At 43.0% G+C, this 14,692-nt stretch overlaps 1 protein-coding gene across 2 annotated transcripts in view; it reads right to left on the reverse strand.

Moving 5' to 3' along the window:
- Positions 1-14,692, reverse strand: part of epas1b (endothelial PAS domain protein 1b) — an 83,396-nt gene that overhangs the window by 16,191 nt on the left and 52,513 nt on the right. For both annotated transcript variants that reach the window (XM_039783967.1, XM_039783968.1), the window contains exons 5-7: positions 11,893-12,011; positions 10,267-10,469; positions 526-632 (exon numbers count right to left, since the gene is read on the reverse strand). In XM_039783967.1, coding sequence (XP_039639901.1) covers positions 526-632; positions 10,267-10,469; positions 11,893-12,011 — 429 coding nt within the window. The remainder of the gene's footprint in view (positions 1-525; positions 633-10,266; positions 10,470-11,892; positions 12,012-14,692) is intronic.

A 14,692-nucleotide genomic window follows, 5' to 3' on the forward strand; every position in this document is an offset into this window, starting at 1 on the left:
TGCTTCTGACTGGCTAGTAGTCCTTACCTAGGTACTGTCAGGACACGCCCTCATACTCTGCTTCTGACTGGCTAGTAGTCCTTACCTAGGTACTGTCAGGGCAGGCCCTCATACTCTGCTTCTGACTGGCTAGTAGTCCTTACCTAGATACTGTCAGGACACGCCCTCATACTCTGCTTCTGACTGGCTAGTAGTCCTTACCTAGCTACTGCGCATGTGTGGCTCCCAACAAAGATGGAACAGAAGTGCGATGACTCACTCTGCAGCTAAAACAGAGAGCTCAACACACAGGGTGAAAAGAGGAGCTGCAGCAATGTGCAGTACAACAAAAAATGTTGTTTTTTGAAAATAAAACCATGTAAACCTATCTGATATAACCTCTAAATACAATTATGAACCTGAAAATGAGCATAATATGAATACTTTAATAGTTGACATCTATTCGTTTAATAATGCAGATCTTTGGAGCAGTATTAATTTGATACCTCTGAGTGTGTGTGCACGTGAGTGTGCATGTGCGCTTACAGTTGTGGTGGCTCTTGGTGACGCCGTCCGAGTCCAGGGCGTGATAAAAGTCGTAGACTGAACGACCCAGCAGATCCTCGGGAGCGTAACCCATCAACCCCGTTACCCTGCAACACACATTCACACGCACATTTTAAATAATGCACGGATTTCCCTTTTTGCTAATGCACAGCAGAGTTATTCATTTGAACTTTTGTGTTGTGTCGTCGTGATTCCCTTCTCTCACGCGAGGCTCAAAAAGACGAAACCCTGCACGCTGTCCTGAACGTCTGCACTTCAAAAGGCTTCACGCGCGATTTGGAAATCAAGGTGAGTCTTCCAAAAACAAGAATTGTTCACATTCCCTGTCTCGGCTGAATCCCTGCGTTTCTGGGAACAGCTAATCTCTTTCTGTCACTCTCACCACGAGTTTCCTTTGTTAATGAGGATTTTGTTGCTGGCTCACCTCATTTAAAAAAATCCCCTTTCTTTCCTTTTATTTCTCTCCAGCTCTCTTTGCCCAGTAAATACCTCAATAATACAGGTTACTGGGGGTGAATTCCAGGATCGCAGGCCATGCTTACATACTTGGAACCTGTGGTGGAATGTAAACAAAGTACATTTACTCAAGTACTGTACTTGAGTAAAAAAGAAAAAAATGCCTTTTTATTGTCACTATACACATGTACAATGAGATTAAAAGCAACTCCTTTTCCAGTGCCAACATGAACGTAAAATATAACAAAATGAAATAAAATAAGTAGTGCAAAAAAGGGGGGTAAGGTGCACAGTTCTGAGACGCTATATACATGTGTGTGTGTGTGTGTGTGTGTATATATATATATATATATATATATTTATTTAGTATGAATATTGCCCAATAGTGGTGATCATATTCTTTTGTCATGCCACTCTCTACTTCTACTCCGCTACATTTCAGAGAGAAATATTGTACTTTTTACTCCACTACATTCATCTGACAGCTTTAGTTACTAGTTACTTTACAAAATTCAGATTTTTTTTTGCACACAAAGCACACGTAGTTTACAAAACAGTGTTTTGTTATAAATTAGACTACCCAGCAACATAACGGCCTACAAGTGCAGCTGAAATTGATTAGACCATTAAACACACAATTTGTTTTTGACGTTTTTTTTGACACATTCAACCCTTTTTTTTTTCGTTTGCAGTTCCTAAAATGTGAGGATTTTTCTGCATCGAGTACTTTTACTTTTAATATTTTAAAAGCACATTTCCCTGAGAATAATTTCATACTTTTACTTAGATAACGTGGTAACAATTTCAATGCAGAGACTTTTAATTGCAACAGAGTATTTTTTTAGGCCTTTATTTTCACAGGACAGATGAAGACATGAAAGGGGAGAGAGGGGGAATGACATGCAGCAAAAGGCCCCAGGTCGGAGTCGAACCCGCAGCCGCTGCGTCGAGGAGTGAACCTCTATGTATGTGCACCTGCTCTACCAACTGAGCTAAACTGGGCCACACAACAGAGTATTTCTAACACTGTGGTATTAGTACTATACTTGAGTAAAGGGTCTGAAATTTTTTTTTCCACCACTGCATGCAACACGTACTTGGAATGGTTTATTCCCTCTCAGAAGGAGAGTCTCATCCCAACAAACTGCGCTGTGAGAACATAATCCAAAGCAACAACAGGAAATGACCCCTGGACAAAAGGTTTTATAGGAGACCAGAGGGGGTACACTGGGACAACGGGTGCAGACTAACGAGTCATGCTTAGCCTGAATTAAAGAGGCCGGAATGTGATTTCATTTGATTCCTCCAGCCAACAAAATCTTTCAGTCTGACAGGATGAAAGTTTACCGAATCCATCTCAGATAAGCTGTTTGGGAGTGTGACGCATGAGCGTGGGTTGGCTTGTAAACTTAAATAACATTGGGCCTCATTCACGAAAAGTTCTTAAAAAGGTGCCCTGCCTTACAAAACCATTTTTACTTGCATTTTTTGAAATATGTTAGGTCCATATGTGTGTGTGTTATGTCGTGAATGTGAAAATGAACTGCTACCTCCTCTGTCAGCTCTAGCCACTGAAAAGAAATAAGCAGATAAATCAGACCAATTACAAAAGCTGGTCAGTCTGACATCATATTGCCTGAGCTCATTACTATTCATGAGCTCGCCCAGTTGGGCTGGGTAAAGGATTCTGACAGCCAGGCTCTTATTGGCTAACTGTTAGCCAATCAGATTCAAACCGCTTAGCTTGTTGAATATTATTGAGAACTGGCAGAAATAGAGTCTTCCTGCAGGCTTTCTATACCACGCTAGAATGGCTTGAAACAAGGTAACCAAGGCATTTTTTCCACAAAAAATGTTACAGAGTCCATGGCAGAACTTCAGACATTACCATAAAGTCATAAAATATGTGTGGCAGGGCACCTTTAAGAAAAACATTTTTTTCTCAAACACCACTTAAGCAGTTTTCATGAAAATTCTGGCGTTCGCCAATGTTTTCTTCTTCGGGATTTGTTCTTAGGTAAGAACAGAATCTACGCACACTCAAGAGCACTCTTACGCACAATTGAGAGCGGACATGTTTGCGCAAAATAAGTAGTCCGTTAAAAATGTAATATTTCTCTCTAAGTTTGTAGTAATTATTTTACACATAATGTTTTAATCAATACACACTACACTTACACTTCTGCTCATTTGTAAAGCACTTTATATCACCACTGTGTATGAACTGTGCTAGGCCTGCTGTATATACTTCATCAGTTCTGTGCCCTTCTCCGGATACAGCGTTCACTGTGTGAGTAATTGCACTCCATGCATCGGTTTTATTTGCTGCTTTGTATCTGCTGACGCTACTAAATGGGTCTCGTTTTTTACGCTAACTTCTGGCAGCAGTACCTGTTGCAGCAGGGCTCAGTGGTAGAGCGGTTGCCTGCCAACCGCAAAATTGGTGGTTCGATCCCTGGCTCTGCAGTCCCATGTCGAAGTGTCCTTGGGCACTTGGATACTGAACCCTGAGTTGCCCCCGATGCTGCACATCGGAGTGCAAATGTGTGTGAATGTTTATCTGATGAACAGGTGGCACCTTGTACGGCAGCCTCGGTCACAATGTGTGTGAATGGTTCCTGTGCGATGTGAAAGTGCTTTGAGTAGTCGTTAAGACTAGAAAAGTGCTTTACATTTACCTCCACTTCAGAATTACTAAAGTTTTTCTTTCTTTTGGAGGTGAAGCCTCCGCCGTCTTTGCCACGTCTTTTCGGCATTTCTCCAAGTGTGCACACGACACGGCCCTGCCATCTCATGCCCTTTTATGGGAATTAACGGGGCGTTTCCCTGTGCTAAACAGGAGCAACGGGCACGAGCTTTCAATTTACGAAGACATTGGGATTCATCATTCTAAGAACACACCTGCGAACAATTCTGCTGTTTAAGAACACGTCATGAATCGGACGCAGACTTTTCTTAGGAACTTTCAAAAGAACTTTTTGAAAAGTTTTAAGAAAAAACTTTTTAGCAAAAAAGACAATTATTTGGCCATATTAAGCCTTTATTATAGGGGACAGCTGAATATGTGAACAGGGAGATAGCGAATGACATGCAGCAAAGGGCCGCAGGTTGGAATTGAACCAGTGGCCGCTGCGTTAAGGACTGAGCCTTGGTACATGGGGGCGCACGCTCAACCCGGTTGTTTTTTCAAATGTCTCCTTTCCTCAAAATATTTGACCGCGCTATGTAATGTGTGCATATTTTTCAAAACACAGTTATAGTGCTTCCTGTTGAAAAGGTTTAGATTATTTTCTGATGAAATACTGAACAGTTTTCAGATGAATCAAAATGTAAATTTCAAACATTAAATCAATGACCTGGTTAACTTTCCCCAACAGCACAGACCTTATTTTTTTTTAAACATGGCAAACTTTAAAATGAAATTGTACGTCTTGTTATACAATATAATACTATATCATTAAACATACAAATATTTGCAACCTCAAAAAAAAAAGAACATTTCTAAATTCCTCTGCTTCTCAGCCGTTTCGAAGGACACACCGTTACATCTGGTTACGATGAACACACGACGACCATCTTCATTTTCTATGATCGATAACACGTTGACTCTGCTGTAGCTCCCGCAGCCTTTCTGACAAATAGGAATGGCTGCGAATTTTGCCAGTTATTTTCCAATCATCTGTCATAACGTCGTTGATTGCACATTCCCGGGAAGAAATCCAGGAATTCGTGAAGATAAAGTGTAAATGATCAAATCACAGGAGGATGAAGATTAATAATCTGTGGATGATTATGTTTCATGTGGATCAGTTGTGTGTGTGAGTGTGAGTGTGAGTGAAGAGAGAGAGAGAGAGAGAGAGAGAGAGAGAGAGAGAGAGAGTGTGTGTGTGTGTGTGTGAGTGTGAGAGAGAGAGAGACTTCAGATTACATAACAGACAGATGCAGGGAACGGAGGAAGGGCGGAGGAAATGAAAGAGGAGAGGAGAAAAGAGAGGGGTAGATCTTAAAGTAAAGTGGACCAAATTAGGTGGGGAAAAAATGGAGGCAGTGAGAAAGGAGAAAGTGAATTAAGGGCAGGAGCAAAGAAAGGAAAGGTTGGGAAAATGGAAGATCGAAAAGACACGGGGAAAGGAGGCGGAGAGAGGAGAGGAAAGTTCTGGTGAACAAACAAAACTAGATCCAAGAGCGGTTGCAAGCTTCAAATTATAATAATAAGAATAATAATGATGATGATGATTATTGCTGGCTTCAGACCCGGATACAAACACCAACATGTTACCCTTTCTCCCTCCATACCTCTCTCTCTCCCTCTCTCTCTTTTACACATTCCGGTAAATTCACAAAAGGATTGCGTTGCTCTTGCTGCCGCTAAAGCTTAATTTATGGTCACCGCGGTGTTCCGGGCGCGAGGTGTAGCACACGCCATGAAATGACGTCACCACGGCTGTTGTTTCCAGAGCGAAGGCTCCGCAAGCGGTCGCGGCGCGTGGTCGTGCCCCTATGAATTTTTGTAACTACGCGCCCTCTGCGCGCGCTGCGCTTTCAATTCAACACGGTCGGCTGGGAAGAGCAGGTTCGTCTGTACAAACATCCGTGGGATCTTCTTGTACAGACCGCAGAGAGTCAAACAGCCTTAAAGGGGAACTGTGCCGTTTTTTTTTTACCTTAACTGAACATCTTCGGAGTCATTGGAATGGTTATATGACTTTTTTCGGGTTGAATGGTGGTCGTTTCGCTTCCCCCTAGTGCCTGTGAGCGGAAAAACCAGCCTTGCAACTTTGGGCCGGCGATGTAACGAATTGCTTGACGTCACTGCACACATCCAGGAAGCGGCTAGCTGTAAGAACAAGGTAGCGATGGAGTTTTTCCAACCCGGTCTCACGGCAGTTTGTGTAAATGTACACGTTATTCTTAATCTATTGATACGTGTTCACGGAGACGTTTTTCTCGTTTTTTACGTGTAACTGTCACATTATTTTTTTACGTGTAAATGTCACATTATTTTCTCGGGGAAAGGACGCCGGGGGCGAAAAGTCGCTCCATAAGCCGGGAGGCGCCCGCGGGCGCGACGCTGGGGACGCGCCGGAAAGGACGCTCCATAAGCCGGGGCGCCAGCGAAGCGGCCCGCTGGGGACGCCCAATAACGGGATGGCGGAGGTTGGGTTTAGGAAAAACTTACGGGGAAAGGGCGCTTAAATGCCGGGGAAAGGGCGTATAAAACGCCGGAAGAAAGGCTCGCGCCGGAGGAGGCAATACGTAAACCGCGGGGGAAAGAAGCCTTAAAACGCCGGGGGAAAGGGCGCCTTAAACACCGGGAGACGCGCCACAGTAACACGCGGGACAAGAGGAATGTTAGAAGGCATTCAGAAATGTCAACAGATGAGCGCATCAGTGCACACGGGGCAACAAGCGCACGTTAATCAGCTGTTAAAATGTTCAATGTGTTAACCTTTCCTGATCGCTTCGTTTCCGACCGTGATCAGAAAACCAGCGGAGACTGGTTACCTCCAGGGCCGACATTATAAAATGAATAACCACTAACTCTGCTCCGGTTACATGATCTACAACACGTCTGCTTCCTCTTTCTCTAGGCTATCTCTCTTCTGCCCACACACACGCACTGAGCTCTCTTAAAGGAGCCGCAGCACCATTTTACAAGAAATGCCTTATCGCATTGATGTGACCGAGCCCGACCCCGACCATAATTTCTAAATATCTGGCCGAACCCGACCCATCGGGACCCGTCGGGACCAGTCGGCCTCGGGTCGGGTATCCATGCCTTAGTTCCCATGGCAACAAGGGAAAATGGCTGCTCTTGTGTGAAGTAAATGCAACATTTTTCAACTTTTTGCTAAGATTTATGGGACTTTTTTGCAAGGAAAATGTGGGGATTATGAAATCATGCAAGCCCCGCATATTTTGCGCGGAAATCGGCAATTTAGGCGGCGAAAGTGCGGCGTATTTGGAAAAAATGCGGCCACCGCATAAATATGCGGACTTTGGCTGATTATGCATTGAATTATGCGATCGCATAATCGCGTTTTTCTGGAGGGACTGATAGTTACCATGAATGAACTGGACTTTTTAACGAGTTTCAAAAGTGTCCGTGAGAAGCGAAGAGGTTGGATTTCGCCTGGGTGTTGCCTCTCACGGAGAAGTTGGTCCCGTTCCCTATTTCTCCGCTAACTAGTTTCTCCCTCCTTCCCTGCTCCCTCTCTTTCTTTGTCTTTCCTCACCCTACCCGACCTGTTGCGCTGCCAGACATGTGCTGAGGAAACTTTCTGTCCCTTCGCTAATGAGTCCAAGTCCCAGCTGAGCCTGGAGGGCCGGGGCGACCCGCCTACGGTAAACTCATTTGCGTAATTGGAGGGGAAGATTTTGGGCAGCTATCAAATTGCACCAATAAGGAGAGAAAGAAAATGGGTCCTTGTTTGTAGAGCGGACGCAATACACACACACGCACTCACTTTTTCTCCAAAAGAAACCTTTGTCCTGCATGAGCAACTTGATAAGATTACAGGTCTGTTGTGTAACTCGAATCTGTGTGTGTGTGTGTGTTCGTCATCACCTCCTCGTGCCATTGGGAGAGAAATATTTAGGCGCAAACAAACCGGTTCTTTGGTTTTAAAGGCCACGGTCTTACCGCCACGGTGATACAACCCACGTGATGTCGGACCGTTCAAGTGACTGCTTTCAAACGCTGGAATGTGGATTCGTGATAAATGCTGTATCCAGTGGCGCCGGCAGCCGTAGTCCTGTACGCCCTGTGCGTACTTTCTATTTTTCTTCCTTGAGACATGCGACGCATCTAACGACAACGATGCGTAAATGCGCAGGAGCAGCAGCCTGTTCTGCTCTCTGCTCCGTTCACACTACTTATTTTCTCATTCATTATACGTTAGTTCACCAACAACCCATCCGCTATTAATCAGAATGTCCATGTCCATGTTTTTATGACTCCATCTGTAGATAAACTGGCTGCTGGACGGAGCTATAGCATGTTGTTTGAATTGTGTGTGTTAACATGGACAGTGAGAGCGGAGACGCCAAACGGAAAATTGTTTTGGGGGTGGCAGTAGCTCAGTCCGTAGGGAGCTGGGTTGGGAACCGGAGGGTTGCTGGTTCAAGTCCCCGTTACGGACCAAAGTACAAGGTGTACTAATCAAAACGAAATTATATGAGTTCGGTCTTAATTAGAAATTAACCCGATCTTGGGCTCTAGTGTGGACTGGTAGCTGGAGAGATGCCAGGTCAAAGGTGTGGACACACTTTCCCATTCACTCCAATGAGAAAGTGTTTCCAAACTTTTCACATATAAGAACGTTCTGGATGCAAGTAGACAAACTTCGTAAAAAGATAAATGTTGAAATAAATGTGATGCTGTTTTTTTTTTTTTTTTGTCAACATGAGATTGAAAATAACATGATATATATTATACAACTAATTTTGGAAAATGTAATAGCCATAGGAAAAGAATTATTAGGAACCAAGCCAACTTTCCTGCACTTTATTAATGAATTTCAGCAATATAGCACCATTTTATTTCATAGTAAGAAATTATTAAATGATTATAGTATGAAAGGATATGACACAAACTCTCGCATTATTAAATGGAATTGTATTTATTTATTTTTTGGTATTGGGTTTTCTTTTGTTCCCGTTTTGTAATGTCTATTCTATGTATATGTTTTGTACCTTTTGGATATGAACTTCTGTCCAATAAAGAATGAATTGGAAACAAACAAACACTGGAATGCGCATCTGTAATCAGAGACACTTGGCACAGTCTGACAGTGTCGTGACGACATCTTATTACAAGTATTAATATTTCGTCTCTGGCTTACATTTCTCACTGACGTCCCTGCCAAGTTAAACTGACTCTGTCAACACAGCGCAATCAGTCAGAAAGTCTAGAGTGTGTGCTGAACTCGCGCTGTGCTTCAAGGACTGTGTTTTAACTGGCAGCGGTCCACATGAAGATGCTGTTCTATTGAACTTTAATTCTTTGTCTGAGAAGTCATTTTTCAAGTATATTTTCTGTATTTGTCTGAATTTTTTTTTTTTTTTTTTTTTTAAAAGTTAAAAGTTTTTTTTGTGTATTTTTTTTTTTTTTTTTTTTTTTTGTGTTAGCAGGTCAAAGCAATGATTATCATCCAATATTGTTTTTCACCTCATAGCTAACTTAGTATGCATTGACTTGCATTTAAAACACTGTTTTAAATGTCATCTTTTTGGCCAAATGGACCTTTCATCTTAAAATGAATATTCAAGTTCACTTTTAGCCGAAATGTATCGATATCCTGCGAGAAAGCCTGTATTCCCAGGATTCAGTGGTAGGATGTGTGTGTGTGTGTGTGTGTGTGTGTGTGTGTGTGTGTGTGTGTGTGTGTGTGTGTGTGTGTGTGTGTGTGTGTGTGTGTGTGTGTGTGTGTGTGTGCATCAATTCTAGCCAAATTTGATCCACAAAGCAGCCCACAACTTATGCAACAGCCATTATTCTGTGCTGAGTCACTTTTGAACTAACTCTACATATGTTCACATTTAAAATGTACTAAAATTGTGAAAACATCTTTTGTTGTGTTAAAGTAGCTGTTTCTGAGGATATCATGAAGCCTTGTTCCAATTATAAAAATGTAAATGGTACTTTTTACACATCTGAGCTTGAAAACGGGTCAAATTAAACCCAAACTGAATCTCAGTTTCTTATTTTAACTGCAATTAATTGCTAACATCAGCTAAGGTCTTAAGACGTATGACTGGTAACTGTAGATTTTGTTTCAATGGGCCAAACTGTAATTATATAAGCCATTACTAGGCAGACTATATATTTTTATTATTGTTTCAATGGTTATTTTTTGGCACTTTACCCTAAACATGTTCATAGCTAAGTTAGAAAACATGTTTCATGATAATGAAGAGGCATTGTTTACTTCATAGGCTGTGTACTTGCGTTATCACATAATCTGGGTCACATGACTGATATATGAACAAAAGCTGTATCCTGGAATTCATTCAAAACTTCTAAATTTGTTTGAAAAAGTAATAAATTAATATTTTTAACTTTGACCGAAACCGATAATCATTTTGTTAAGCGCAATTCTTTTTCTGAACCAATTAATTGCACAGTAACATTTTAGAATTGTCACAGCTCTATTATAAATATCTGTCCGTTTCACTCTCTATAACGTAAGCCGACCTCCAGCTGAGCGCGTCCTACTGCGCATGAGCCGTGTTTGTGTGTGTGGTTTTTTTCCCCCCGTCTACCTCTCGTCGCAGTAGGTGAACTTCATGTCCATGCTGTGTCGGCTCAGGAAGGTCTTGCTGTCCAGCGGCGTGTCGATGTTGGACGGGTGTGCGATGGGTTCGCACATCAGGACGGCGCAGGTGAGCGGCGGCTCTTTGTAGCCGCACAGCACTCGGGGAGGGCAGCTGTTGTACATCTTCAGGTGTCCCGTGCAGTGCAACACCTGGTGGGACAAACGGAACGTACACAGTTTAGCAATAAAGCTGAAGGTTTGGAAGGATACTCTAGCCTGGACGCCAGCCGACCTTAGCCCCGCCCACAACAGGTACGTTGGGTCTGGACTTGATCCGTTGTGGAGCAACTATGCTCCAACCAGAGCTGTTCGGACCAATCAAATTGTCAGGGCGGGCTTTATACGATGATGGACAGATGATCAACAGTAACGTCACGTCACAAATGCGATAAGATTTCTTTGCTGTATTGTCGAGTTCTAATCCTAAAACGGAGAACTTGTTCGTAAATGCATTCACCTTTACGGTTCCTCTCAAAAATCATGACCGTGTTGCTAAGTACTCCGCGTATCCTTAAATTCTTTTTACACCACCGGCAAAGATCGTTTACACTCATCTTCTTCTTCTACTTCTTCCAGCGTGCGTGCAGTTGAGTTCTGTTGACAACTATGCGTCGCTCAACATGCGTCACATACTCCGTTGCTCTGATTGGTTGTAGGTCTATCCAATGGAGTGCAGAGGCATTTTTCTTTCCTGGTTCGGGTTGAAACACGCCCTATTCTGACTAGAATCTGAGTAGGACCACGTCAGGCTAGGGATACTCGATAGTAAAGAGGCAATTCGCTCGGTGCCTAAAAAGCATGGAATTCAGTACCCAGCCCTAATGTTTACACCATGTTCAAAGTGTGACAATAGGGCTCCAAACTGCCTCAAATTTCTCTCTTTTTTTGGGGCATTTTAGGCCTTTACAAGCCTTGACAGGACAGCTTAGACCTGGCAGGGGAGAGAGACCGGGGGAATGACATGCAGCAAAGGGCCGCAGGTCGGAACCAAACCCGCGTCCGCTGCGTCGAGTACTGAGCCTCTGTATCTGTGCGCTCTACCAGGTGAGCTACCCAGGCGCCCCCAAACTGCTTCATTTAATTATTATTTTTATTTACATTTCTTTCTTTTTTTAGGGCATTTGTAGGCCTTTATTGACAGGGCAGTTGAAGAAATGAAAGGGGAGAGAGAGGGGAGAACGACATGCAGCAAAGGGCTGCAGGTCGGAGTCAAACCCGGGCCCACTGCATCGAGGAGCAAACCTCTACATATGGGCGCCCGCTCTACCAACTGAGCCATCCGGGCAACCAAACAAACTGCTTCATTTTAAGTCGGCACAAGCTAAAACAGCTGGACGCCGATGATCTATTGCACGGCCAACTAAGTAATGTCTGCATCGGTTAGGGCGTGTTTCTTTTATCACACACACACACACACACACACACACACACACACACACACACACACACACACACACACACACACACACACACACACACACACACACACACACACACACACACACACACACACACACGACCTGTGCAGATGTTGCAGATGTGCTGGCTTGTAGCTGCAGCAGCTCTGTTTTACCTTCCAGCTGGCCGACTTGAGGTTGACGGTGCGTCCTCGGTTGGTCACTGTGCATTTCATCCTCATGAAGAAATCTCGCTCAGTGCTCAGCTCTTTGCCTTTTTTAGCGAAGCCGCTGCCTGCAACACACACACAGCCACGAAGGGGGGGGGGGAATTAATGCAACATTACTCCTGGGGTACAATGAACAGACGTGCTCTATGTTGCCATAAAGTCATCAACTGAATCGGACGGCGCATTTGAATTACTCAGTTTATGTTGTTGTATTTCTGGTGAATTCACATTTTTCGGTGTCATTAATCTAGCCATAAAGAATCTTTTCATTTACGAAATTGCACTTAACCTCGCTCCGGTCTTATTTTAAAGCGATACGGACTAAATTAAAAAAGGTTTTCTCGACAGAAACTATCAGAATTGTAAAACTTCAAGCCGTTAAAACTCCCCCGTTTTACATGCTTCGTCTTTGCAACTTTCACTTTTAGAGGACATGTTTAACCTTCAGTGAAATGCTTTTGTCTGATTTTGAAATCAAAGCATAAACAAATGGGTGAATATTTGAAAGTGAAAGTAACAGGACATTCCACCCTCAGTTTAATCCGAAATGATGAAACGACTAAACCGAAGCCGGGACACAACAATAATAACAGAAAGAAAATCTAATTCAAACCTCCCCTTATCAGTCTTTTCCCTTATGTAACAAACTGCTGAGGTCACACACACTCTCTCACTCTCTCTCTCACACACACACACACACACACACACACACACACACACACACACACACACACACACACACACACACACACACACACACACACACACACACACACACACACACACACACACACACACACACACCGGCCTAGTTGTTACATCACCAGGTCAGAGTTCGGCCTCAGAGCTGCAGCCACAGAGCAAAGCGGTGAAGTGTGTCCTTTGTTACTCTCCACACTCACAAGTGTGCCTTTATCTTTATGTGGTTACACTTCGACAAAACCTACAATAAAAAAAGTCCTCACTGAATTAAACGCGTGTGTGTGTGTGTGTGTGTGTGTGTGTGTGTGTGTGTGTAAAAGTGTGTAGAAGTGTGCTAAGGGAAAGGAAATATAAGATTTACAGTTACTCTTTGTGTGTTTTGTGGCCACTGATGTTGAGTTATCAACCACAGCTTATTGTGTGTGTCTGTATGTGTGTGTCTGTATGTGTGTGTGTGTGTGTGTGTGTGTGTGTGTGTGTGTGTGTGCGTGTAAGAGAGAGAGAGCATAATTTTCTCATACATACGTTACACCCTCATATTTACTCACATTTTGGAGACGTTTCTTTTCTGAGACATGCAGTATGTCTTCTCTGCACTTTCTGCTACAGACGCTACATACAACATACCATGTTCCCTATCTGCACCAGATAATCCCAGACCCTCTCCCTCTCAGCGTCCTAACTCGTCCTCTCGTCCTAAAGCTCACAGCTCTTATCGTCGTTTCCCAGTCTCTGTATACGCACACACACACACACACACACACACACACACACACACACACACACACACACACACACACACACACACACACACACACACACACACACACACACACACACACACACACACACATCTACTGTATCTCTGTAGGTTCCTGTCCATATGGTCTCTGACCTTCTGTTCCTGTTTGTTGGTCACTTGTTCTTGAGACAGACATTACAGCATACCACACATGGTATGGGATTTTGCATTGTTTGCCTTGGATTCATTTCTGACTCACAAACGGAAACGGGGGGGGCGGACTTTAAATGAGGATATAGGGGTGTATGCCGGACATTATATAACCATATTTAAGGTTTCAGAGGTCCTCCTGTCCCGAGGGGGGGGGGGGGGGCTACCCACAGCAGAGAGCATGATCAATCGGTGTAGACTAAAGGCTATGAGTCTGTGTTTCCTTATTTGACAGAAATCTATATGCATTTGCCTGTTATTTCTGACAATGTGATAAACAATAGTGTATAATATGCTGGAGCAAATAAAACCCCAATTAACAAAACTGGTTCAAACTAATATTAATATTTAAATAAATCAGGTACAGGCTGACTGCTGGAGATTAAACTGAGATTAGCTCTCATATTCAAGTTCATGTTCTGCTTGTTGTTTGGTAAACTGCTATTAAAATACATTTAGAGAGGATTTGAATTGCTATTTTTATTCTCAATTCTTATCATTTTGGTGCTGGTGATTTTCCTTTGGGGCTGGCTAAAACGTCTTTCTCTATGCAGGAAAAACTCTAAAATATTGATTTTGATGTGATTTTATGTCTATGCATTCTGTTAAAGATGGTATTTGACCGTTTGGCCTTAGGTCTCTGCCTCTATACTGTCAATACGGTTTTTAGACACAAATCTCTTGACAAATGTTGAGATTCGAAATTCTTTTTGGGAAACATCCTTTACATGCTTTGCTCGCATATCACTACAAGGTTGACACAGTGGCCTAAGAAGTGTTGCGCGCCTCACGTATATTACGGCCTAATGTTTGTCACAATTATGTTAACAAACGTAACGTTACCCTTAAGAAAAATTTAAAACCATAGTTTTATTTGACGCCTGACACTTTATCATGTGCTGCCCTGGCATTTGGCCTCAAAAAACACACAAACGCCAAATGGCCTTGCCCCTAAAAGGATGAAATTTCAGGCTTGCCCACAACCGATGCCCCATTTACATTTCTAGAAGGAATAAGATGAAGATTTACAGTAGTTTCTGAATAAAGAAGGGTGTGAGAATGATACAGTACAGGTCAAAGAAATTTAGAATG

The sequence above is a fragment of the Perca fluviatilis genome, chromosome 19 (genome assembly GCF_010015445.1).
Source record: "Perca fluviatilis chromosome 19, GENO_Pfluv_1.0, whole genome shotgun sequence".
Taxonomy (NCBI): Eukaryota; Metazoa; Chordata; class Actinopteri; order Perciformes; family Percidae; genus Perca; species Perca fluviatilis.